The sequence below is a fragment of the Arachis hypogaea genome, chromosome 18, assembly GCF_003086295.3.
Source record: "Arachis hypogaea cultivar Tifrunner chromosome 18, arahy.Tifrunner.gnm2.J5K5, whole genome shotgun sequence".
Classification (NCBI taxonomy): Eukaryota; Viridiplantae; Streptophyta; class Magnoliopsida; order Fabales; family Fabaceae; genus Arachis; species Arachis hypogaea.
Genome location: NC_092053.1, coordinates 19697277 through 19725225, shown reverse-complemented (window position 1 = coordinate 19725225; position 27949 = coordinate 19697277). Strand labels below are relative to the sequence as shown.

The window sequence follows — 27949 nt, the reverse complement described above, 5'->3', positions numbered from 1 at the left end:
AACCCTAACCGAATAAAACCTACTTTCATAACGCGCGCGAAATCACAACACTCTTCCTCCAATATTTGTATCTCGCGCTCTTCCTCCTCCTCCTCTTCTTTCTTCTCCTTCTTCTTTGCGTTCTTCCTCCTTTCTTTTCGCGTTCCTTCTTCTTCTTCGCGTGTTTCATCCTCTTCGTCATTCTTTTTATTGCTGTTATTCTTGCTGCACTTTTTTTCTCCCCCTCGTTCTTTTGATTTTGCAATACTATGTATTTTTTTATAGAAGGTAAAACAAGAAGAAAAAGATGAATAAGAAGCAGCAAAAGATGAGGAGGAGGAAAAGGAAGACTTTTGAATTATGCAGAACAGTACACATACACCAAAAATTCTTAAACAATACACTTAAATATCTTCGTGTTACACCCAAATTTACTGCAAATACAGAAAAATGTTTCCTCTAATGCTGCATTTTTTTCTTCTTTTTTTTCTTTATTTCTTTCTTTCTTTTAGTTGAATGAGTGTAAGTTCATCATCTTCCAAGTAATTTTGCAGCATTATGTGTTTCTTCTTCTTCTTTGTTTGATTTTTTTGTTTTTATTCTTGTTAAGAGAGTAAAACAAGAAAAAACTTGATAAGGTAAAACAAAAAGGAAAAGATGAATAAGAAAAAAAGAAGAAGATGGTGATGATGATGAAAAAGAGAAGAAGCAGCAGCAAAAGATGAGGAGGAGGAGGAAGAGGAAGAGTTTTGAATTAGTATACATACACCAAAATTCTTAAACAATACACTTAAATATCTTTGTGTTACACCAAAATTTGCTGCAAAATATAGAAAAATATTTCCTCTAATGTTGCATTTTTTTTCTTCTTATTTTTTTCTTTATTTCTTTCTTTCTTTCTTTTAGTTGAATGAATGTAAGTTCATCCTCTTTCAAGTAATTTTATAACATTATGTATTTCTTCTTTTTCTTTGTTTAATTTATTTTTATTTTTATTTTTGTTAAGAGAGTAAAACAGGAAGAAACTTGAGATGGTAAAACAAAAAGGAAAAGATGAATAAGAAAAAAAGAAGAAGATGGTGATGATGATGAAATAAAAGAAGAAGAAACAACAGAATATGAGGAGGAGAGAGAGCAAGAGTTTTGAATTATGCAGAACTTGTCAGCACATATAAACCGAAAATTCTTAAACAATACACTTAAATATCTTCGTGTTACACCCAAATTTGCTGCAAATACAGAAAAATATTTCCTCTAATGCTGCATTTTTTTTCTTTATTTCTTTCTTTTTTTTAGTTGAATGAATGTAAATTCATCCTCTTCCAAGAAAATTTGTAGGATTATGTGTTTCTTCTTCTTCTTTGATTTTTTTGTTTTTATTTTTATTAAAAGAGTAAAACAAGAAGAAACTTGAAAAGGTAAAACAAAAAGAAAAAGATGAATAAGAAAAAAAAAGAAGATAATGATGGTGATGATGAAAAAGAAGAAGAAGAAGAAGAAGAAGAAGAAGAAGAAGAAGAAGCAGCAAAAGATGAGAAGGAGGGAGAGGAAGAGTTTTGAAATTTGAATTATCAAAACTTATCAGTACACATACACTAAAATTCTTAAACAATATACTTAAATATCTTCGTGTTACACTCAAATTTGCTGCAAATACAGAAAAATGTTTTCTTTAATGCAGAACTCTTTACATTATATTAAATTTAAACCATCGACGATGAACAATAATTTTCACAAACAAAAACAACATTATTCACCTAATCATAAACTACTAACGAAAATATTAAGTAGAATCAAACCACAAATTCTATGACAAAAATTTTGGATCAGGCGACGTCATCAATATGGCAAATTTCTACGATAACGATAACAATAATGACAATAATGATAATGATGATACGTATAAGAAGAAGATGGCGATGCTATAAGGATGATGATCATGATGATGAAGATGATGGAGGAGAAGGAGGAAAAGGAAGAAGGAGAAAAAAGTCCAACGAGAAAAGAAGGAGGAGGAGGAGGTGCTAGTGTTGGTGATGATGATAACAAAAGAAAAATATAACGAAAAAAGAAGGAGAAAAAGAAGAAGGAAAAAAAGAAGAACATGCAGGGCACGTGAATGTAAATGACTTGTATGGATTTGTATGTGTAAATGAGTTGTAGGTGGAGAATAATTCCACAACAACAAAAGCACTTTTTCACCCTTTCATATACTAGGGAATTTCACTTGGAAAAGAGAATATTTCATATTAATGGACTCGGGTGCATAACCATAACTATGGGTTCCAATATACGAGATTTTGTAGCACTTACCAATGAGGCCAAACAATCTTTTATATATTTTTCCTGTAGTTATTCTAGGTACTATTGCCTATAACGTAGGTTTAGTAGTTTTAGAATCATCAATAATTGGGGAACCCTTGGATCCATTTGCAACTCCTTTGGAAATATTGCCAGAATGGTAGATCCTCCCATAAAAATTTCTTTTGAGGAATGGGCAAAACCCGGTCATTCTTCAATAACAATAGCCAAAAGAATCGTTATTCCATATATTTTGATATTGAAAATCAATTTTTGGAGATTTCTAATTATCTTTCTTTTCTAAGTGAACCAGAAAGATTTTTTTGATAGTTATAATAAAAATTCTAGCTATCTGAATAATGTCTCTAAGAGACATGATAAAGACCACAATGAATCTATAGGATAAAATTCTATATTTACTGTAAAATGGTATACAAAATCAATAGATCTCAATGAATAAAAAATAGGATTTATGGCTACACAAACCGTTGAGAGAGTTCTAGATCTGGTCCAAGACAAACTACTGTAGGGACTATTGAAACCGTTGAATTCAGAATATGGTAAAATAACTCTGGAGTGGGGAACTACTCCTTTAATGGGTGTTGTAATGACTTTATTTGCTATCATGACTTTGAGTTGTACTAAGTTGGAAACCAAGCGGATTTATTTTTTGTCCCATAATTCTCCACTATTACATAAAATGATATGCCCTAGTTAGGGAGGTTTGGTTCATTCCGAATTCTTGAATTCGAAATAAAAGGGTTGGTTTCACTTTGACCATTAAAAGTAGGTAACCTGTTCCCCCTATCTTTTGTTTGTCTCTATTACATTCTATCTCATCGTATCCCGTTCGATTCTGCGATATTTGAGAATTGTCATCAATACCTCGGTGTAGATTTGGAATACTCCCTTATTCCACAGTTCGGAGCTATTTAAACTAACCAATTCAGAATTTTTCGATGTACTAGTATTAGCAATAGCAAGTGCATCTTTGATGCAGTCATCAATTCTTCCGAGAGGCTACAATTGCCGCGAGCAAACATATTAATTAGGAATGAGGATTTGGAATATCACACATTGACCAATCAAAGAGAGATTCAACAACTAAAAGAAAGATCGATTCTTTGTTTGAATCCTTCCTTTCTTCAAACAGAACGAACAGAGATAGAATCGGAGCGATTCCCTAAATGCCTATCTGGACATTCTTTTTTCTCTGACAGATGGTCAGAACTGCATTTAGGTTCGAATCCTACTGAGAGGTCTACTAGAGATCAGAAATTGCTGACCGTTAAAAGTAGGTAACCCATTTTCCATGTCTATTGTTTGTCTCTATTTCATTCTATCTTATCGTATCCCGTTTGATTTTGCGATATTTGAGAATCACCGTCAATACCTCGGTGTAGGTTTGGGATACTCCCTTGTTTCACAATCTAGGACTATTTAAACTAACTAATTCAGAACTCTCTGATGTACTAGTATTAGCAATAGCAAGTGCATCAAGATTAGCTCGGTTAATAATATCAGTCCAGGTGTTAATTACACAACCTTGACTATTAACTACAGATTAGTTGAAATTGAAACTATTTAAATTGAAAGCCATAGTACTCATACCTAACGCAGTAAACCAGATACCTACTATAGGCCAAGCAGCTAGGAAGAAATATAAAGAACGAGAATTGTTGAAACTAGCATATTGGAAGATCAATCGTCTAAAATAACCATGAGCAGCCACAATATTATAGATTTCTTCCTCTTGACCAAATCTGTAATCTTCATTAGCAGATTCATTTTCTGTAGTTTTCCTAATCAAACGAGAAGTTACCAAGGAACCGTGCATTGCACTGAATAGGGAGCTACCGAATGCACCAGCTATGCCTAACATACTATGTGTTCTCACAAAAAAAAGATTTAAAAAAAAAGTGTAAAGTGGATGTTGATTTATATAGTAAATATGAATAGAATTGAGTATAAGAATAAGAGAATGAATTCAGTGAAAATGATTTGAGAATGAGTGAATGAGAGAGAATATATTATGTATAGTTATAGCGATTAGTGAGAATTAGTAATTATAATAAGTGAGAAAAATAAATGCAATTGTAATGATTTATAGATATATTATATCAATAAAATTATCATTTAGTTTTTGAAATTAAGTATAGAAGGGATTGCTTTGGTAACATACTTCTAACTCAAACTTGTATTTTTCAAAGCATAACGTCATCAAAGGATAAGTTTTATACTTAATTTCATAAATTAAATGATAATTTAATTGATATAGTATTTTAATTATTTTTCAAATTACATATTGTATAAATAATTAGTTATTTTATAATGTACAACTATCTGTTACTTCTGACTCTGAAAAAATTCAAGTTTTAACTCATATACCATCTTGAAGGGCTATACTTTATATTAACTTTTTTAACATTCAAAGTCCCGGTAATGATTTTTTAGATGCTAATGAGTCAAATGATAATTTTTAATAAATTTTTAGAAATTATTTATTGATCCGTTTTAAATTCATAAATTTATAAAAATGTAGATTTTCTGGAATTTGAACTAAAACACAAAAGTTGAATTTCTATTATTATCCGTTTTGATTTTTTTTATATTTTATTTGAATTTAAATAGAATAGTTCCTTATTGACATTTATCTTAACTTAAAAATAGTAAATGTCAATAATCTGGTAGTAAATCGAATCAACTATATTCGATTTATATATATTTAGTGTTTAGTAAATCGAATTAGCACTATAATAACTAATTCGAATTCAATGAATTCGATTATAAATATATGAAACACTCTTAATTCGAATTTGTTTAATTCGATTTAATACTAGAAGAACTAATTCGAATTCGAATTTGATTTATATAGATATATGAATAATGATATACATGTAAAATTATTTGTTTTGAGCCTTTCGTATAATATTAGTATGTTTTTAATTTATGTATGTATTTTATCCTAATAATAATATTGATGGGCAAAATTATAGAATAATAAAATATTAAGTTGTCTAACTTCTCATTATATAACAATATTGTTATTAGTTTTTGATATAATATAGGGTAAAGTACTAAATTAATTCCTTATGTTTGAGCATAATCCTGTTTTAGTTCTTAAGGTTTAAAGTGTCCTATTTGAATCTAAAAAAATTTTATTTAGCTTTAATGTAGTCCCACTGTGAGGTCAAAGTTAAATAATTAACGAAATGTCTTACATGACAAGATCAATAATTTGGAGAACAAGTACAAACTCCAAAGGCACAAAATCAACCGTTGGATGCATCAATACATTTATTTATTATTCTTCTTACAATTTAAATGAAATATTTTCTATAGAACTAAGAAAATGATAAATAAATATATTGATATATCCACAGTTGATTTTGTGCCTTTGGAACTTGTATTTGTTTTTCAGATTATCGACCTTATTTTTGTATTGCTGTCATGTAGGATATTCTGTTGATTATTTAATTTTGACCTCACGGTAGGACTAAATTGAAGTTCAATGAAACTTTTTTTTGTTTCAAACAGGACACTTTAAACCTTAAGGACCAAAACAGGATTACACCCAAACGTAAAGGATCAATTTAATACTTTACCCTATAATATAAATAGATAGATTATTTTTCAATTATTGCCTAATTTTTGCCTAACTTACCTTTTGTGATAAGTTTTAATTTTCTAAAAATAATTTATTTTTATATTTTTAAATTAAATATTAATTTTTTAACTTTTTTAGTAAATAGACACCATTTTTTAGACACCAGTCACAAGTTTGTTTTCTTCTTGTTGGTTGTTGGGTACTTGTCGTAATCTGAACGCACTGCATTCTAGACTTTTTGTGAGAGACTTAATTATATATATATATCTTTACAGAGTCTAATTTTGATGACCAATAAGAATAAAAAATTTGTACTGTCATCAAGTTAAATTCCTACCTCTGGATGATACTTGTGTTAAAATTAAATTCTATATGACAACCCAAAGTTAGACGTATCACGTATGTATGAAATTCAAAGTAGAGTGTTCGCAAATGTTACTATTTCTGCTTTCACAGGTATTATTGGCACCGGTAAGAAGAGCATATAAAGAATTCAATGGAAGCATTTAGCTTTCTCTTATTTTGCTTCTCTCTGCTTATGGCTGTCTCTATTGCAAGAGACACAATCAACACACTGGAATCTATAAGTGATGGTGAGATATTAGTTTCAGCAGATGAAACCTTTGCGTTGGGATTCTTCAGCCCCGGAACTTCCAAGAACCGTTATGTCGGAATTTGGTATAACAAAGATCCAACAAAGGCAATAGTATGGGTTGCAAACAGAGAAAAACCCCTCACTGACTCGTCAGGGGTTTTGAAGGTCAACAACATCGGAATTTTAGTCCTTCTTGATAGTAATAATAGTCTTATTTGGTCATCCAACACGACGCGATCGGCACGAAATCCGGTTGCAAAGCTTTTGAATTCTGGGAATTTTGTTGTGCAGGATGACAGCAATAGCGGCACGGAAGATTTTGTGTGGCAAAGTTTTGACTATCCAGGCGACACAATCTTGCCTGGACAGAAGTTGGGAAGAAACTTAGCTACAGGACTAAATCGGAGGACAACATCATGGAAAAGCTCTGATGATCCTTCTCCAGGTAGCTTTAGCTATCAATTCGATATTGATGGATATCCGCAATTAGTATTAAGAGAAGGCACAACAAAAAGATTTCGTTTTGGATCATGGAATGGTATTCAATTTAGTGGGGCACCTCAATTGAAAAATGAGTCTGTATTCAGATTTAGCATGATTTCTAATGAGGAAGAGGTGTATATTGTATATTGGAGTGTTGATAGTTCAGTTCATCAGAGGCTGCAGATAGCAATGGATGGATTCAGCCAGCGGAGAAGTTGGAGTGGTGGAAATACAGGTTGGACCACAGTTTCGCACATACCGGTGGATGACTGTGATTATTATGGAAAATGTGGAGCATATGCTAGTTGTGATACAAACCATTTTCCAATGTGTGGATGCTTAGATGGATTTGTGCAGAATACTATTGACTCATCAAGTGGTTGTGTTAGGAGAACCTCATTAAGTTGCAATAACTCAGATGGGTTTGTGAAGTTTTCAGGGCTAAAATTACCAGACACAAAAGGAACTTGGTTTAATACAAGTATGAGTTTTGAGGATTGTAGGATTTTGTGCTTGAAAAACTGCTCTTGTACGGCTTATGCAGCTTTGGATGTCAGTAAAGGGCCAAATTCAAATGGTTGTTTACTTTGGTTTGGAAAGCTGATGGATATGAAAGTGATGACTGCATCTGAAGATATTTATGTAAAGATGGCAGGGAAAGATGTAGGTACTAAACTATCTCATCCGGTCTGAAGCTTTTCTTCTTTTTTTACATGTTGCTCTTTCATAAACATTTCATCTTCTGTCATTTCTAACCTTGTCCTTTATTTTTTTTTTCTTATTATTATTTTTTTAAACCGAACATTACTTAGAAGCAATTGTGCGAAAAAGATTGCCGAAGTTCAAGAAAAAGAAGCAAAAGATTACCACTGCCATAATCTGGGTGTTGTCTTCTGGAATTTTGATCTTATGCTTGACCATCATTATTTATAGATGGGAGATGCGTAAGAAAGGTAGTTAACTAATTCTCATTGTTTGATTCTTGATTATTGAGTAATTTCAAAGGCCTTCAAGGCAGATCAACAAAAGTCTATAACAGAAAGAGTTAAATTGGTAGTTATACTTCATATATCTATTTTTTAGTTTTAAAATTTATATAGAGCAAAATTTATAGGAGCATGGAACACTGAGCTTGTTTATACATTTCATGCTACTATGCAGGAAAGATAAAAGAAGAAAGAGAATCAGATGATTGTCAGCACGATGAGGAAGATCTAGAATTGCCCTTATTTGATATAAATACGGTTACTTCTGCAACAAACAATTTTTCAGCTGACAACTTATTAGGGAGAGGTGGTTTTGGACCAGTTTATAAGGTAATCAAATGGAAAAACGTTGTCATCCCTGTCTAGAATGCATCATATTCTTGATAAATTTTGCTTTTTGTTTTTTACAAGATTCACTTATTGACTTTCCTTGTCTAAATAATGCTATGAATCTTACTTTTGTATGCTACAAAAATAATTATTAGAAACACAAATTTGATGAAAAAAAGTCATGCAGCCAGTAACCTATGGGATGAAGCGAAGTAAAGTATTGGAAGAACCATTTAAAAAAGAATGGGAATATATAACTTGAGAGCCTATAAAACCTCTATTGTTTGCATGCCACCGTTTGAAATATATAGTCTCATCTTTATTTATGTATATAAAGATTTCCTGATAGCCCCAAGAAGATCCTTTTTCTTTCTTATGCTAATGGCACCCTTAAAACATGAATATGCTTTATGCATTGGAAAAGTTAGAGAAAGGATACATTGAACAATTAGCTGATTGTCAGGTTCTAAATTTATCATCATTTCTCTGTTGAGCTTCCAGAAAAAATTTTCCCCAAAAATTATATATCCTAGAATGGTTATAACTCTTCTGAAATGGTTACATTTATGTCATGTTAAAGACGAATATTTTGCAACTTACAAATGGTTATAACTCCCAGGGTATCTTGGAAGATGGACAGGAAATAGCTGTCAAGAGGCTTTCGAAGAATTCAAGCCAAGGATTCGAAGAGTTCAAAAATGAAGTTATGCATGTTTCCAAACTTCAGCACAGGAATTTAGTAAGGCTACTAGGGTGCTGCATTCAAGCTGGGGAAAGATTGTTGATTTATGAATTTATGAGCAACAAAAGCTTGGACTTCTTCATATTTGGTTTGATTCCTGCTGAACCATACTCTTCTTTTCATTTAAGAATGATTATGCAACTCTTAAAACCTCATTAGAATATTAGTCCAACTCATTTTCTTTAAAATAGACTGTGAGAAGGGAAAGCTACTAGATTGGCCAAAGCGTTTTTGTATCATCAATGGGATTGCCAGAGGTCTTCTTTATCTTCATCAAGATTCAAGACATAGAATAGTTCATAGAGATCTCAAGGCTGGGAATGTTTTGTTAGATGATGAATTGAATCCTAAAATCTCGGACTTTGGAACAGCAAGAAGCTTTGTAGGAAATGAAAGCGAAGCAAATACAAGACATATTGTTGGAACTTAGTAAGTGGCTAAGTAAGCAATTATATGACATGTTGATAAGAATGAATAAGATCATTTTTTCTTGATTTGAAATTGTATGTTGATGTTTTGTGCAGTGGCTATCTATCACCAGAGTACATAGTTGGTGGGCTGTACTCAACGAAATCTGATGTCTATAGCTTTGGTGTACTAATATTAGAAATCGTTAGTGGGAAGCGAAATAAAGGATTCATCGATATTGACGACTACTTTAATCTTCTTGCAGATGTAAGAATTAATTTTTCATTTGCTCCTAATATTTATTTATATTTCTAATCAAGTAGCATCATCTATCTAGTCAAATTAGTCTCATTAGACAATATCTAATTGTTGTTATCACAATATCTAAATACCTGGATATATATACAGGCATGGACACTTCTAGCCGAAGACAAGTGCTTAGAAATAGTTGATGCATCGATCAGAGACTCAATTAATTTGACAGAAGTCATAAGAACAATTCATGTCGGTTTGCTATGTGTGCAACGAAATCCAGAAGATCGACCAAGCATGTCATATGTGCTTATGATGCTGAGTAGTGAATGGGAACTACCTCAGCCAAAGAAGCCAGGGTTCTTTATTGAGAGAGATGTGGTTGGTGACCATTCTACATTAAGCAACAATGAACTCACGGCTACTCAGGTCCATCCGCGTTAGAATTTGATTAAAATTTTATTCTGCAGGATCTCAACATTAAGCTCAAAGATGATATTGATAATTGGCCAATTCAACTTACAATGAATGACATTTCTCATAACAGTAGCCAAATGCTTCAAATGAAATTTGGTACTACTCTGAAGTGCTTGAATAAGAGTACTTGTAACTATGATTCAGGGATGGTGTTGAATGTTGATATTTTTTGGTTATGAGTCATGCCTATTTGGTTTTGGTTTATACTCTATGAACGGGGTTGAAGTTGAAAAGAAGTGCACACAAAAATATGAAAAGTACCCAAAAATGAATTCAGAGGTAAAGCTGCATATTCATTAACCATAAAACTAAGTTGATGGAGAAGCGTTTTGGGGTACAAGAGATTATTAGTGAACAAGAGCTCACCGAATAGAAGGGAGCAGCACTAACGATGTTAATGGGGCGAACGGAATCCGAAGAGGAGAGGGCAAACCATGCAGCATGGAAAAGCTGGGTGGAACCGGTTCCCACGATGATGTGCTTATCTTGAATGGCAGCGTTATGAACCAAACTGTGTATCCTTTTAATGGCGTCTCCCAGTTCCGGTAACATGTATTGGCACACATTGCTGGCGTCACTCTCATGGCTCATGAACTTCCACCCTTCAATCACCACGCTGCACTTGTCACTCATCATCTTCCAATACGGTACAAACAATTTTGGGTCACCCCTGTTAATTCACAATAGTACATCACATAATTAAAACATGTTCTCGAAAATTCTAATGAAACACAAACACACAAGGCTATCTATCAAAGAAAAGCGTACCTATTCGAATATAGAAGTCATGTGACCCTTGTCTATTGTCAACAAGATCATGAAACCAGATCAAGCAACCGCTTCCTCCATCACGGATATCCAAATCGGAATATGCCGTATAAGAACAATTTTTCAGACAGAATTCCTTGCATTCCAGCAGGTTCATGGTCCTGTTATACCAAGAAGCAGACGTGTCCGGCAACACTATGCCGGTGACCTTCTTGAATCCATCTCTGCTGCAACTTAAAGGAGTGATCCTAACACAACCATCAGACCAATCAGATTCCTTCCATTTTCCAGGATATTTTGGTGCAAATCCTTCAAGGCATGAACAGACAGGAGTAGGAGTAGTACTGCAAATAGAATTTGCACCACAAATAGCATACTTGTCACATTCGGCTTCTGGTATAGAAATAAGGGTCTCCCAGCCTCTGGTTTGTATTGACCAATGCAAAACCTGAACACCTCCCCAAGGGTACACTACACCTCTAATATATTTGGATGTATTTTCTGGTCTGAACCTAGCAAACACCTCTTTTTCATTGAAAACAAATTGAGATGAGAATTGGTTATAGCGCAAATAAAGTGTAGCTCCAGAAAAAATTAGCCCATTCCATGGCCCTACTCTAATTGTTGTGGCATTTCCATGCATTAGAACTATTTGCGGATCGCCTCGAAGGTCTATTCTAACTGTGTAGTCTCCGCGGCCGGGATCATCTGTACTTTTTGAAGATGATAGAGTCCTCTCTAGACTTGTCCCAAGATCCCATCCCACCTTCATTCCGGGCACGAATGTATCACAAGGATAATCAAAGCTCTGCCACAGAAAGTGGTCACCATCTTTGACAACAAGATTTCCAGATTCCAAGAGCTGTGCAATCGGATTCCGTTTTTCTCCTGCTTTGCTTGACATGTTGGAGGACCATACAACGCTGCTGTTGGTGCTGCCATTAATAAGGACAACAAGTCCTTCGCCGGTGAGTTTTAGAACTCCGGAGGTGTTGTTGAGCGGTTTTTCTCTATTAGCCACCCAGACCACTACCTGAGGGGATATGTTATGGTACCAGATTCCCAAGTATCGGCCCTTTGAATTTCCAGGGCTGTAGAAGCCAAGTTCAAAGGTTCCTCCACTCGAAATTAATGTCTCTCCATCAGTGATGGATTGAACAGGAGTTATATTGTCCAGTGAAGTAGAGTTTCTTAATATAAATGAGAATAGAATGGACCAAAACCATAGATCTTTCTTGTTTTGCATTATTTTTGTGATGTACAACTTGTAGGAACCGGATTCGATGGTTCTAAAATGTTTTGGACTATTAAATGGTATCATAACAAAATATGTATTTTAAGTTTTTCAATAATGATTAAAAAGTTCGTTTCTAATTTTAATTATAAATTAACCCTATATATTTATTTAATTATAAAAATTATTTTTTATTTTATAAATTATTATTTTATTATTCATTCATTATGTTTATTAATAATAAAAAACAAAAACAATAACGAATTAGATTTTTCATTGATCGTAATAATTTTTTGGCAATTTCAATCGATTAAAAGTTTATCTTTGATCCATTACATCCGTCGAGAATTTTGAAATCGTGTTTCTTAAAAAATCAATTGATTGGATTAACAAAACTATCGATTGAATTTCAGATTTTCCATAACTTAATCGATTTATAAACCATTAGTCACAGCGCGATTCAAAATTTATAAAAACGATATGAAAATTGAGAACGGCGCGATTCAAAATTCAATCGATTGGATTATCCTACAAATCGATTAAATGTAGAAAAAAATTTATTTACGTCACATTTCAATCGATTGAATGATCATACCAATCGATTGAATTGGAATATACCATTAGTCACGGACAAAATTCAATCGATTGTATTATCATACCAATCGATTAATGTAACACCCTACCACACAAAGCTTTACGCTTAAGTCGTAAAACAGAGGTGATGTGGTATTACGACCTCTAAAATAAAATGAGTACATATAATAGCAGAAGAGTTATAATATGCTAGGAGCCTTGAAGAATAGGGGAAATAAAAAATCGCGAGATAAAAGCGCAACGCTCAAGGAACGAGTTAACTTGCATGCTAAGAAAACCGTAACTGTCAAACATAAGATAACAGAAGTAGTAGGAATAGAGTGCCAAAGATACAAAATAACAAGCTCCTAACTCAGCCTGCGAAGTCAAGACTGGCCGGAGAATATTTACACATATATACATACATATCCAAAACCCAAAAGTACATACACACAATCCTGCCTCTCCATAAACCTCTAAGAGGATCAAAAAGGACAAGTTATGCGGAGAGAAAGCTAAGTACATATATATACATCATTGTACAGCAAAACTATACAACAACACTATCCAGTAACCCCTCCGCTTTAAGAGTCCAAACGACTAACGAGATGGCTCCCGACCTGCATCTGAAAATCAACAACATAGTATGGAATGAGAACCGGAGGTTCTCAGTATGGTAAAGGTGCCACACACATAATATATAAGGTCCTGGGAATGCCAGAGGCAATCCTAGAATGCCGACACTCAGATTGTAGAGCTTAAAGTATTAAACAGAAGCCATAAAAGGTGGTTTCCTAAAAATATTTAATCCTAACTTAACTTAACCTTAAATCTAAGTCCTATACTGCCATTCCTCCATACCTCCAATTCCATCATGCATTTTCACAGACAAATAAACAGATAAAGGCAAACACAAGAAGGTTACAACTACTGCAGGTAACAAATACACATTTAGCATGGCAAATACAAATAGGCACACCCAATTAGAGCACAAGCAAGTAATTCAAGTAATATGCATATGATGCATGCCTGTCCTATGGCTGATGAGGCTCATCTGTCGGTTATCCAGCCAACCCGACAAGTCTGAATTGTCCTTAGACTGTCCCCCGACGTGCATCCCCAAGAGTCTATGCATAGATTTTTCTCAAATAATCAATATTGCTCAATGGGGGTAACATTCCCGGGAATTTATATAGTGCCCGATCACACTTACGTCGTAGGGTCAACAGAGTATCGAGTTTTCAACCTGGTACACGTGGTGGCAAGCCACGGCACTTAATCCAGGGAATCTCGTATCTCAGATTATTCAAATTCATAAGCCATATAAATAATTCAATTATAATTCATCAACATCCACATCATTCTCAATTGCATCTCATTCATCATCATACATTAAACATATTCAATCCTTATCCTTCATTATATCACCTCCCATTCCATCCATCAATAGTTTCAATTCAAAACATAATTCATTCTTTTCTAAGAATCAAACTTCAAACTTAAAACATACTCACTTTCTTAATAACTCAAAATCAAACCATATAACCTTTAAATCTAAATCTCTTTTAAATAATCATCTAAATAAAATCTCTAATTTTTTATAAAATTTCGGCAGCATCTCCTCTAAAACTCGGACTTTGCCACCCTTTTCAGGTCCAAACCTGCTTTCTTTTCAATTCAACATACCCTTCCTCATCATCATAACAGTCACCACAATAAATCTACCTCAGATAAACAATTATACTCATACAATATTCAAATCCAACAACCCAAAATTCAACTAAGAATCATAGTTCATAAATCCTAGGCTTTTAACACAAAATACCTCATTATCACAACAACCTCCACAATAGTTATACCTCAAATCAATAATTCACCAAATCATTAGTTAATCAACAAGCACCAAACTAACCATGTTCATCAACAATAACATTCAACCATAATTCTCTCCAAATTAACATAACAACATTCACCATCCAAAATTAAAAACTAATTATCCAATAAACTTTAACCAAATATATTCATCGACAAATTACTAAACATTAAACATACACCTGCATTCCAACTTATCCAATGGTCATCTAGCCTAAGTTTTCACAGAATATTATATATTAAATGCAAGAAACCTAAACCATACCTTAGCCAATTTTCAGGTAACGACCAAAGCTATTTATTCAAAACCAAGACAGCCCCTCAAAACTCAACTAATCCACTTCCTCCAAGTTCCAGTATTCACAATTTCAAACTCTAATTATTTATTCACAACCTAATACACATTCATAACACATATACATCCAATTTAATACTCAAAGCTCAAATTCAATGAAAATAAAATAGAATTATCGTACCCTCACCTTACCCAAGCTTCACATAAGCAAGAGTGAACGTTTCTCTCAAGCTAATTGGATCCTAAAACATCAAAAATCAAAGAAATTTAACAAACTCGAAAATTGGGGAAATAAAAGGCTGAAGTGAAATAGCAAGTTACCTATGAAATTGTTCCGGTAGAAATGTAGAGCTCAACGCGGTGAACGCGTGGCCGCAAACGGTGCGGCGATTGGAGCTCAAACGGGAAAGTTACGGGAAATAGAATTCACCGTAAACGAATCTCTCTTCTTCTCTTCCCTGGGAGGAGCGTCGTTGAGGGAAATGAAGAGAAACAAGAGCCCGTGGCTCTTTTTAATTGTTGGACTAATTGGGCCCACAGCCCGGTTTGGGCCCGGTTCAACCAGTTCGGCCCGTTCGGTCCAATCTTGGATCGATTTCTTCGAAATTAGTGTCAAAATTCTCGTTCGATGAGCTCTATCCTAATTTGATATAATATTCGTGTTTCTAATATTCCTTATTAAAAATTAATTTATTGACTAATTATCTACTAATTTAACCGGGGTTTACAATTAAACCTTCATATATCATTTTAATAGCGGCCTTCAATCGATTGGGTAATATAAACAATCGATTGAATTATAAAAAATCAACATTCTAGTCATCGTTCAATCGATTGGGTAATATGACCAATCGATTGATTTTTGCGAAAACCATACTGCCTTGCAATATTCAATCGATTGTTTTGTGGTAACCTAAAGTCCAATCGATTGAGTTATGGAAACTTGAAATTCAACGATTGTTTTGTTAATCCAATCGATTGATTTTCTAAGAAACACGATTTCAAAATTTTCGACGGATGTAATGGATTAAAGATAAACTTTTAAACGATTAAATTGCTAAAAAATTATTACGATCAATGGAAGATCTAATTTGTTATTATTTTTATTTTTTATTATTAATAAACATAATAGATGAATGATAAAATAATAATTTATAAAATAAAAAATAATTTTTATAATTAAATAAAATATATGAAATTAAATTATAATTAAAATTAAAAACAGACTATTTAGTAATTATTGAAAAACTTAAAAAATATTTTTTATTATGAGATTAAGGAATCCTTTGCCAACTTGTAGAACTTTAATACAAGGAAAGATTTGATTTCCCTTTGTTAGTCTTTTAAACATTAAAACATGTTTATAAGTAGGTTGCGTCTCTGGTGGCTATACTACAAATGGCTACGTGTTGACCACGCAATAGGATGATGACACCTGGATTGTGAGAGTGGCTATACTACAAATGGCTACGTGTTGACTACGCAATAGGATAATGACATCTGGATTGTGAGAGTGTATCATTAATGTTTGACTAACATAGTAAACGTGGTAACTTGTGTTTCCTTTCCCGCAGGGATTTTGTGGAAAAATCATGATGTATTAGGGGTATGATTGTTAGTAGGATGAATTAATTTTTGGGGAGAAATGGATTCTTTCTAATTTTTTTAACATTTTGAAAAAGTGAAGTGTAATCTCTCATCATTAACTTTATAAGTGGGATCAAAAATAAATATAAAAAAGAATAATAAAAAATAAAAAATCACAATTTGACACCTTCCAATTATTTTTTTCATTAGAGAGGATCTACTCCCGAAAATGGGTGGTTGTCCTGCCTGCCGATAATAACTAGATCCCAAGTTAACCTCCGGAGATTCAATCTGTATGTAGTGGAGGAAGAAGAACAATACATAATTAGCGTTCGTGTAACATAATAGAGTTTGTTTTTTGTATAGCTGTCAAGTTGGTTAGTTTGTTAGACATAATTATAGCACTATTAGTTAGTAATTTATTTTTCCTTTTGCTATATATATTGTAATTGGTACTCAGTACTCTGTGGTGGTTCTTTTAATTAATTATTCTCTCTTTTCACTTCTTTCTAATTCTTCTTCCATTACTTTAAATTTCAATGACCTGAGAGTACATCACCAACCTTCTTATTTTCTTATAATTATTTTTGTAATTCACTTGAATTTTAAGCTTGGTATCATTTTACATGGTATCAGAGCGAGAAGATCCAACAATGGCAGATAATTTAGCTAATCCGAATGCAAGCCCTTCATCAAATTCCGCTGTGGATTTTGAGAATTTCACCGCTTTCATGCGTCAATTCTCTCAGTTCTAGGCACATCTTGGCAGATCTAGTTCTTCTTCTGCAATTTCTGATCCGATTAGCCCTTATTTTCTTCATCCAGGAGAAAGTCATGGTTTGGCTCTAATTCCGCTTAAATTGACACCTCAAAATTATTATCAGTGGTCGCACGATATGTGGAGAGCACTCAGATCGAAGAACAAGGTGAAATTCCTCGATGGATCCATTCTAAAACCAGGTGAAGGTGATCCTAATTTTGAAGCATGGGATAGGTGTAACAATTTTCTCCTCTCCTGGATCAACCTCTCTCTCAGCCCTGAAATCGCTAAGAGCGTGATGTGGATTAGCTCAGCTCCAGACTTGTGGAATGATTTAAAACGTCGTTACTCACAGGGAGATGTCTTTCGAGTTGGTGCGTTAAAAGAAGAATTTTATGCACTCAAACAAGGTGATCTTACTGTTACCTCTTACTTTGCTATGTTGAAAGCTATTTGGGAAGAATTAGAAAATTTACGTGCTATTCCTAGTTGTGTTGCTTGTGTTAATGGATGTTCATGTGGATTACGAATTGTTCGAGACTATGCTTCTGAGGAATATGTTGTCAAATTCTTAAAAGGATTGAATGAGCAATATTCAAATGTTAAATCACAAATCATGCTAATGAAGCCGTTACCTGAAATCAACACAGTACTATCTATGTTAACCCAACAAGAGCAAGAATTGAATTGTGACCCGTCAAATAGCAACATAGTGACTAACTCTTTAGAGGTGCAAACCTCAACTGGAGGCGGTTCATTTTCTGGAAGAGGCAGAGGCCGTGGATGAAATTCAGGCAGAGGAGGAAATCAAAAATCTTATAGTCGAGGCTACACTTCAAAGTTTTGTAGCTACTGTAATCGAATTGGTCATTTAGCAGAGACATGCTATAAGAAAAATGGCTTTCCTACTCACCAAAAGCAGCGAGTAGCCAATCAACTTAGCACTGACGAGATAGTTGAGAATTCTAGTGCTGAGATTGCTGATTCTAACCAGGATAAAAAGAGCGATGATACAGTACTTGTGTTGACTCCAGATCAGAAGGAAACCTTACTAGCACTCCTTCAACAACCACGCATGCCAACTTCAAATAGTGTAAACCACATTACTTCTTCCGCCACCCTTACTCAACCAAAAGGTAGGCATTGCTTGAGTGTATCATCAAATTTTACTAAAACTTCTTGGATACTTGACAGTGGAGCTACTGATCATGCATCCTATATTCAAGAGTCTTTCAAAACTTTTCATTATATGAGACCAGTTTTGGTAAATCTACCTGATGGTTCTACCACTACAACAAACATTTGTGGCACTGTGCAACTCTCTAAACATTTGATTCTTACCAATGTTTTATTCATACCTCACTTTAAATATAATTTGATTTCAGTGTCTAAACTCACAAAGTCATTACATTGTGAATTAAAATTTACTGATTCTTTTTGTGAGATACAGGTACTCCCATCATTGAAGATGATTGGGCAAGCTAAAGTCATTGATGATCTTTATGTGATGGATGCTCAACCTTGGAAACTAACTACACCAGAAGTTAACACACATTCTGTAAATGTCACAGTGCAGCAAGATTTAGGAACTCTATGGCATGCTAGACTAGGTCATTTACCATCCAAAAGAATGTCAATCATGAAAAATACATTTTCATTTATTGAATGCATTTCATCATCTCATGTTTGTGATTCTTGCCACTTGGCTAGACAAAAGAAATTGTCTTTTCCCATTAGTAATACACAATCAGAATATATTTTTGATTTGTTACATATAGATATTTGGGGACCACTCTCACTTTTATCTACTGCTGGCCATAAATATTTTCTTACAATTGTGGAAGATAAAACGAGGTTTACTTGGATTTATTGCATGAAACTAAAATCCGAAATTAGAGTGTTAGTAGAAAATTTTGTTCAAATGGTGCAAACTCAATTTCATAAAGTTGTGAAACAAATTAGAACAGATAATGGGATGGAATTTAAAATGAACTCCTTCTATAACTCAAAAGGAATATTACATCAAACATCTTGTGTTGAAACTCCTCAACAAAATGGAATTGTTGAGAGGAAGCATCAACATATACTGAATATTGCAAGAGCACTTTTGTTTCATTCTAATGTGCCAAAATGTTTTTGGCACTATGCTATGCAACATTCAGTACATTTAATAAATAGACTACCAAGCACCTTCTTGAATCATCAAACGCCTTATGAGGCACTTTTCAAGAATAAACCAGATTTGACTCATCTCAAGGTGTTTGGTTGTCTTGTTTTTGCTACCACTTTGAGTACTAATAGAAGAAAATTAGATCCTAGAGCTAGAAAATGTGTTTTTCTTGGTTATCAATCAGGAACAAAAGGGTCCATTTTGTTTGATTTAAAATCCAAAGAAATTTTTATATCAAGAAACACTGAATTTTATGAACACTATTTCCCATTCAAACAAATACCAAGCACTGATTTTTCTATAGATCAGCCTTCAATTGAATCATCCAATTTTGACCCTTGTGCATTCTTTTATAATAACTCTGCACATACTTCTTCATATGAGCATACTCATGGCATAATTGCACCTCACACCATACACACTACACCTGATTTATCTGCCACTTCTACATCACCTATGGCATCTCTTCATGATATAACAGATTCTGCATCACCCGCCACCTTAGACTCAGCATCTGCATTGGCACCATTGGAACATTCATCCATTCATATTGAGTCACAATCTGCTGCACCAGTTTTGAGAAGGTCTGAACGAGAAAGAAAAACACCCTCTTATCTTAGAGATTTTCATTGTTTCCATATTTCATCACATAGAGATCCAATCAATGCGGCCCAATTACCTTCAACATGTAAGTATCCCCTTTCTCACCATTTGTCATATTCATTGTTTACTCCCAAGCACCAGGCCTTCACTTTTGCTCTCATAAATAACTCGGACCCCAAACACTATTCTGAGGCTGTTATGCATGATTGTTGGAGGAAGGCAATTGAGGCAGAACTCACTGCTCTTGAGCAAAACAAAACCTGGATCATCACTTCTCTTCCTCCTGGAAAGAATGCAGTTGGTTGTAAGTGGATTTTTCGCACAAAATTCCACCCAGATGGCACTATCGAGAGGCATAAGGCACGTCTTGTTGCCCAAGGTTTCACTCAAATTCCTGGAGTCGATTACATTGACACCTTTAGTCCCGTTGTGAAAAAGAGCATTGTGCGTGTTCTTCTTACCGTTGCAGCAGCAAAGAATTGGCATCTTCATCAACTTGATGTGAATACAGCTTTTCTCCATGGAGACCTACATGAGGACGTTTATATGAAACTTCCAAAGGGGTTACAGTGTTCCAATCCAAACTTACTCTGCAAGTTGACAAAATCTTTGTACGGTTTGAAACAAGCTAGTCGCCAATGGAACATCAAGTTGTCTGCTGCACTTGCTGATCTGGGGTTTACTCCATCTGAAAATGATCACTCGCTTTTTACCAAATCCACAGGTACAACTTTCACAGCTATTCTTGTTTATGTTGATGATCTTGTGTTAGCTGGAGATGATTTGAGTGAAATTCAAGCTGTCAACATGTTTTTGGATGATAAGTTCAAAATTAAAGACCTTGGCCTTCTTAAGTTCTTTATTGGGATGGAGGTAGCACGAAGCAATGCTGGTATTGCACTGTATCAAAGAAAGTATGCGATTTGATCACAGACTGCGGTTTGCTTGGTGCAAAACCAGCATCTACTCCTATGGAGTACACTACTTCTCTGTCTAAGGCTTCAGGCTCCCCTCTTCCTGATGCAACCATCTATCGTAGATTGGTGGGCAGACTTCTGTACCTTACTAACACAAGACCAGATCTCAGCTACTCTGTTGGATGCCTATCTCAGTTCATGGATTCACCAACTGATACCCACTTGAAGGCTGCCTATAGGATCATCCGGTATCTAAAACAATCACCAGCAACTGGCTTATTTTTCTCTGTCAACAATTCTTTCACACTATCTGGTTACACTGATTCTGATTGGGGGGCTTGTAAAGACACCCAAAAATCCATCAGTGGTTATTGTTTCTTCCTTGACCAAACTCTTATTTCTTGGAAGAGTAAGAAGCAGGCTACAGTTTCAAGGTCGTCCTCAGAAGCAGAATATCGCGCCCTTGCTAATGGCACTTGTGAACTCGTTTGGTTACTCAAACTACTAAAGGAATTCAACATTCTTCCTCCTCTTCCGGTTGATATCTTCTGTGATAATAAATCTGCTATCTATATTGCTTCAAATCCTGTCTTTCATGAAAGAACCAAGCATGTTGAGGTTGATTGTCATGTGGCTCGAAACAAGTTCAAAGAAGGGGTTTCTAATCTTAGGCACGTTGTCTCCAGTGAACAACCGGCTGATCTATTCACTAAATCCCTTCCTCCAGGACCATTCTCTCATTTGCTTTCCAAGCTGGGATTACTTGATTTGCACAAACCACGTAATACCAGCTTGCGGGGGATGTAACATAATAGAGTTTGTTTTTTGTATAGCTGTCAAAGTTGGTTAGTTTGTTAGACATAATTATAGCACTATTAGTTAGTAATTTATTTTCCCTTTTGCTATATATATTGTAATTGGTACTCAGTACTCTGTGGTGGTTCTTTTAATTAATTATTCTCTCTTTTCACTTTTTTCTAATTCTTCTTCCATTACTTTAAATTTCAATGGCCTGAGAGTACATCACTAACCTTCTTATTTTCTTATAATTATTTTTGTCATTTTACAGTTCGAGTGAAATGACGGTTTTGCAGTTGAAAGTAGTTGCTGTGGAACCCCGATGATGTGATGATCATTCTCTGCGTAAGGAGGAAGAAGTTGTAGTAGGTTAGATTGGATGGTATACGAAGAGCGTTAGTTGATGTCCTATGTTCTTGGTTTATGGCTATGGAGTTTTGCAATGTCTGGTAGCATCCCAGTTATTAGGATGTTGGAGTTGCAGGTGGTTTTAAGTTGTGGCTTTTTTTTCTTTTTTATTTTCTTTTGAAAAATGTTTGTTGTTTTTTAATTTTTAGTTTTTAATTAATTTTTAATTTAAATAATATTATTTAATTAAATTTTAATTAAAATATATTTTTATTCTATAGATAAATATATTAGTAATTAAAATTAATTTAAATTTTAAATATTAATTTTTTTTAATTTTTTATTCATTTCATAAAGTAGATATTTTATTATTTTTTTATTCTCTCTATACGTTTTTTTATTTTTTTAATACCTTATTCGATAAAAATTCATCTAATATTTTTTATTTTTTTATTATTAGTTGGAATTTTTCATCATTTATATATTTGAACGTTAATGCTTTTAAAATTAATAAAATTTATATTTATAATTTTTTTAATTATAACACATATAAAATTATTAAGTTACATACAAAATATTTTTGAAACACATCCAAAATCATAAATCTAAAATTTAAATATAAACTTTAAAAATAAAAATAATTTTTTTATATCTTATTTGATAAAAGTACATCTAATCATTCTTATTTTTTATATTATTAGTTGGATTTTTTCACTACTTATATATTTTAACATTAACGTTTTTAAAATTATTAAAATGTATGTTTATAAATTTTTTTTTCAATTATAACACATCTAAAATTATTAAGTTATATACAAAATATTTTTGAAACACACCCAAAATCATAAATCAAAAATTTAAATTTAAACGTTAAAAATAAAATTAATTTTTTTATATCCTATTTGATAAAAACGCATCTAATATTTCTTATTTTTTATTATTAGTTAGATTTTTTTATTACTTATTTGAACATTAACGTTTTTTAAATTATTAAAATGTATGTTAATAAAAAAATTTTTAAATTATAACACATCTAAAATTATTAAGTTATATATAATCACCAAAAAAAAAGTTATATATAAAATATTTTTAAAACACATCCAAAATCATAAATCTAAAATTTAAATTTAAAAGTTAAAAATAAAATTATTTTTTATATATTTTAGATAAAAATGCATATAATATTTCTTTTTTTATTATTAGTTAGATTTTTTCGTTACTTATTTGAATATTAATATTTTTTAAATTATTAAAATGAATAATTAAGTTAAGTTTTTTATATCTTATTCAATAAAAATATATCTAACATATTTTATCATAGTATTAGTTGAAATTTTTATTATTTATTTGAGCACTAGTATTTTTTTATTTTAAAGTCTTTATTAATTTTAAAATTAAAATTTCAAACTTTAGTTAATTTGATTTTATGATTTGTATTTAAATTGTAATTTATTATTAATTAAAAATATTAAAACTAAAACAGAAATTTTAAAATTTAAAACTTCAATTTTAGTTTATATTTTAAATGTGTATTCAATTTAAAAAAATACTAAATTTATTTGGATGAATTTATTTTAATCTTTTTTTAATATTATAATCAAAAGATGAATTAAAGATCATTTTTTTTAGATAACTAGTTGAACTGTTTTTTTTTTAAGTCTTGGCTTGGAGAGGTTAAAGATGAGTGTGTGCTAGTGTTTGAGTTTAGAAATTTGGTTTTTGTTCATAATATTATTGGGCTTGTTTTTTATGATGGTTGGTTTTTTGTGGTATCTGTTTGGGCCAAATTTCACATAAAAAAAAGAGTGAAACCGCTCATAATTACCGTGTCATTAGCATAGTCACTGGTCCCTAAGTTTGGACTCGTGCAGTCAACATTTTTATTCAACCCACCATGTGTCGCTTGATTACAGGCTTAGTCAATGGTCCTTAAGTTTGGATTCGTGCAGTCAACATTTTTATTCAACCCACCACGTGTCGCTTGATTACAGGCTAACTTAGGATAGCCACACTAGTCACCAATCCTAACTAGTTACCACAGACAGCACCTTATAAGTAGTAGTATTAATGTCGGGTGCAATTTTCAAAATCAAATTGCAACTTTTTAAGAAGCTATTTTGGAGCTTATAGAGAAGTTAAAAAAAATGACTTCTCTTATAATACTTCTAATTTTCATTACATTTCTTTAAAATAAGCACTTTTAGAGTTAAAAATCCAAACACAGAATAACTTATTTATAAGTTACTTTTAACAGAGTCATTTATTGTTTAAGTTATTTTATCAAAAAGAGCTTAATTAAGTTAGTTACCCAAACCGGACCTTAGTGTTTAATTTTCGTTTGTTATTTTTGTTTTGTTATATTTAAATTTAAATTTAAATATTCAAATTTTAAAGAGATATAATTTTAAATTCTAAATATACGGGAGAAGATTTGAAACATAATATCTAAAAATAATTATTACAATAGATAATGGCCGAATAAAAAATGAACTATGATGAATACTTAGTTGCACCATATTAAAAAAAAAAACAGTGAAATACAACCACTTTTATATTCATTAAATTCATTAATAAATATTGTAACATTGTCCACAAATGTTAGTTAAATTGAAATGAGATCAAACATTAAAATGACAAATCTAATCAATTTTTATAATATATAATTTTATAAATATTTATGTAATATTTTATGAGACTTAAAATAAAATTAAACTAAAATAAATATTAGAGATGCTCTAAAATATAAAAAAAAATTATCATATAATCACAAAAGTCAACTCTCACGATGCCCATCTCAATTTCTAACAGAGTATTTAACCATAAGATGAATGTAGCTGCAGTTTTAGTTTAACGTAATCACGTAGATAAGACATGAGTATCTGAAGAAATTTAGCAATTCCATGAAGTGGCAGATCAAATAGGAAAAACAGAAAGAGACATTCAGCAACAATTGGCCAGGCGGCTGCATAATGATGAATGAATAAAATTTTCCAGAGCAATATTGATTGTGCAACTAAAGAGTTGACAAACGAGCATTCATGGTTGGTTCCATTCTGTCTCTTTTTTTTAACTTAACTTTCTTATTTCATGAAACAAAAAGTGTTATGTATATGGCTTTTTTAAGCATGTTAGGTAGACAATAACTTTTATAAATAATAAATTTTAAAATTGGTCTAATAAAGTAAAAACATGCTATACTCCTAAATTATTCACCTAAATATTAATATTAAGATAATCATTCGTATACTTAGTGAATTGATAATCTGATATATCCATTGTTCATATTGTCTAAAATTTTTATTGTCTACCTATACTTTTTCTTTAAAAAAATATAAATATCAAAGATTGAATTAAATTTTTTTTTGTTATACAAATTTTAATATTATATCGTAAAAATTATTTTTTTCAAAAACTTTAAATACTAATAAAATATTCCCCCTTTGCGAGCATGTTGCTTCCACCAAAATATTTCTTGCGAAATAAGAATGGTTAGCAAATAGCAATTCTAAGAGAGCTACAATATTGTTTTTAGTAGAAGCAGTCAAATGTTAAATATCATGTATTAACCTGGCTCCTCAAGTTTGTGTCTCCATATACATAATGCCATTCCAAGTAGCATGCTCATGATGAACAAAATAAATGGTACCAACTATCAACAATGATGACTGCAAGCTTTTTCTTACTGGATTTTTCATCTGAGATACCAAAGTTCAAGGACACTTTTCCATAATTCTTTATTTCATTCATGTATTGTGAAATATTGATCAATATTGACATAGTATTTTTGATTTGGTGAATTCTTTTGGAAAAAGTGCTCTTGTTCAATAGTACAAGCACCACTTTTTTTTTTTTTAAATAAAAGTCATATATTCTTGCTTGGATTTTTTTTATCAGAAAATAAAAAAAAAATTTATTTTTCGAAAAAAATTATCTTAACTTTAATTTTTGAGATACAAATTTTTTTTTGAAATTTTAAAAAAGTTCGCCATATTCCTGGCGATCCTCGTTACTTCACTAATGTTCGATGCATCCCTCGGCGAACTCTATAATTAACTTAGAGTTTGTCGAAGGTGCAACTAATCTTAGTGAAGTAACGAAGTTCGCCAAGGATACGGCGAACTTGCTTGAAATGCCAAAAAAAATTTGTATCTCAAAAATTAAAGTTGAGATAATTTTTTTTGGAAAATAATTTATTTTATTTTATAATAGAAAAAAAATACATTTTTGCTTATAGTTTTAAAAAATTAAAGACGCTTTAAAAATATTTAAGGAGTTTTTTTAAGTTAATTTGTTCTGAGTTATAATTGATTTTGATATATATTAATATGATGATAAATATTATATTCAATTAATAACCTAAGTGTGGTTTAATATATGTGTTAGTGTTGCAAGTTCAAAACCAAAATGCACACAATAATGTATAGTTTCAACAAATAATTCACAATTCTTAAATTAAAATTTCAGTCCACATGAAATGATGAACAAAAGAAAAAAGAAGAAAAAATTAAACAATGAAACCTAAAACAAATCAAAGTTTGTATTGAATTGTCTTGTGCATGCATTAATTTATTGATCAGCGATAAATTCTTAAATATAGTTCAGTATTGCAGCATATTAGTTTTTAGTTTGTCAAATTAAAAGATACAGTGAAAAACAAAAAAGATTTACATTAGATCAAATGCAAATGTAAAAGCTATGTTATCATTTTTGTGCAATCAAAAAGTTCATTAAGACTACTATATCTCTACTACATCTATTTGGAAAGGAAGAAAAAAAATGAACTTTCTTTTTCCGATTCAAATGAATGGCTAAGAATGAAACTTGGAGGCAAAGTTTAAATTAATGGTGCAGATTATTAAATGAAAAATGAAAAAGAAAAGCTAGCAAGAAAGAGAGAGAGTAACGGGCAGAATTAGAAAAAATGCAAAGGCAGTGAAACAAATTTGGAGAGCAAGCCTCACACTATATAGCTGTACTTACAACATTTCAAAGTATCATCTCATACACTTGCTTCATAAATATTTTTCTTTATTTTTGTGCTACATTTAAGATTTTATTGCTATGGATTTTTTGATATCTATTTTTCTGTAAATGAAAAAAAGACAAATCATGGTGAGGTGAAAAATAAAAAAGTCATAAGTGAAAAAAAAAGTAAAAGAGATAGATTGAAAAAGTCAAATTGATTTTCTATGTATTTAGTTTGATTGAATCACTTGGGTTTTTTTTTTTTGCCAAGTTGAGATAGTATTTGGTGGTCATCGAACCAGTTGGGTCCGTTGCCAAATTGGATTGGATAGTACCTGATGGTTGTTAATAAGTTGGATTCTCCTTTACCAAGTTGAGATAACACTGGATAATTATTGGACTTGGATTAGAAAGTTAATAGTTGATATTAGATAAACTAGAATGAAACTCACGCATTGCACTGATTCAAATAAATAATAAAAGTGATTAATAAATATTATAAAAATAATTTTAAATACATAAATATGAATATAAATTATAAATAATTTTTTAAAATGTATATTTCTTGAAATTATGAAACTTTAATTATATGAAAATATGGGTCATAAACATTTGGAGATTTTATGCAAGGTAGTTATTTATATAAAGTTATCTTTACTAATTTATGTTTCAAAAAGGGTTAAGTACGATTTTAGTCTCTAAAGTAGGGGCTGAAAATTTTTTTCGTCCTCAACCATTTTTTATTTACAAAATTGTCCCTAAGGTTTAACGTAGTTTTAAAATCGTCTTTTTTACCAAATTTTTAATTTTTATTCCAAAAATACTCCTAACTAAAAAAAAGAAAAAAAAATAGAAAATGAGTTAAGGGGGAAAGAGGGAAGGGAATCACGCGGGGGGAA

At 32.0% G+C, this 27949-nt stretch overlaps 4 protein-coding genes and 1 long non-coding RNA gene across 5 annotated transcripts; 2 read left to right on the top strand and 3 right to left on the bottom strand.

Annotated features, from left to right (window-relative positions):
- Positions 1-1805: 1805 nt before the first annotated feature.
- LOC112769718 (photosystem II protein D1-like) lies at positions 1806-4162 on the bottom strand. Its single transcript, XM_025814198.1, has 5 exons — positions 3892-4162; positions 3731-3837; positions 3223-3300; positions 3076-3136; positions 1806-1834 (listed from the first exon to the last, which is right to left on the bottom strand). Exons 1-5 carry the CDS (start codon positions 4160-4162, stop codon positions 1806-1808), a joined length of 546 nt encoding a protein of 181 aa, XP_025669983.1.
- Positions 4163-6173: 2011 nt separating this feature from the next.
- Positions 6174-10364, top strand: LOC112772083 (G-type lectin S-receptor-like serine/threonine-protein kinase At4g27290). Its single transcript, XM_025816965.3, has 7 exons — positions 6174-7632; positions 7778-7918; positions 8127-8281; positions 8901-9111; positions 9215-9452; positions 9548-9698; positions 9840-10364. Exons 1-7 carry the CDS (start codon positions 6384-6386, stop codon positions 10125-10127), a joined length of 2433 nt encoding a protein of 810 aa, XP_025672750.1. The 5' UTR covers positions 6174-6383; the 3' UTR covers positions 10128-10364.
- Positions 10365-10432: 68 nt separating this feature from the next.
- On the bottom strand, positions 10433-12309 carry LOC112772084 (G-type lectin S-receptor-like serine/threonine-protein kinase At4g27290). The gene is made up of 2 exons (XM_025816966.3): positions 10929-12309; positions 10433-10830 (listed from the first exon to the last, which is right to left on the bottom strand). The coding sequence occupies exons 1-2, from the start codon at positions 12247-12249 to the stop codon at positions 10793-10795; spliced, it is 1359 nt and encodes a 452-aa protein (XP_025672751.2). The 5' UTR covers positions 12250-12309; the 3' UTR covers positions 10433-10792.
- A 754-nt stretch (positions 12310-13063) lies between these two features.
- LOC112772085 (uncharacterized) lies at positions 13064-15389 on the bottom strand. Its single transcript, XR_003187356.3, has 3 exons — positions 15224-15389; positions 15090-15144; positions 13064-13361 (listed from the first exon to the last, which is right to left on the bottom strand). It is a non-coding gene; the product is annotated as an uncharacterized lncRNA (long non-coding RNA).
- A 1996-nt stretch (positions 15390-17385) lies between these two features.
- On the top strand, positions 17386-22063 carry LOC140181283 (uncharacterized). Its single transcript, XM_072224819.1, has 6 exons — positions 17386-18001; positions 18128-18594; positions 18700-18859; positions 19724-20914; positions 20956-21742; positions 22009-22063. The coding sequence occupies exons 1-6, from the start codon at positions 17386-17388 to the stop codon at positions 22061-22063; spliced, it is 3276 nt and encodes a 1091-aa protein (XP_072080920.1).
- Positions 22064-27949: the final 5886 nt, after the last annotated feature.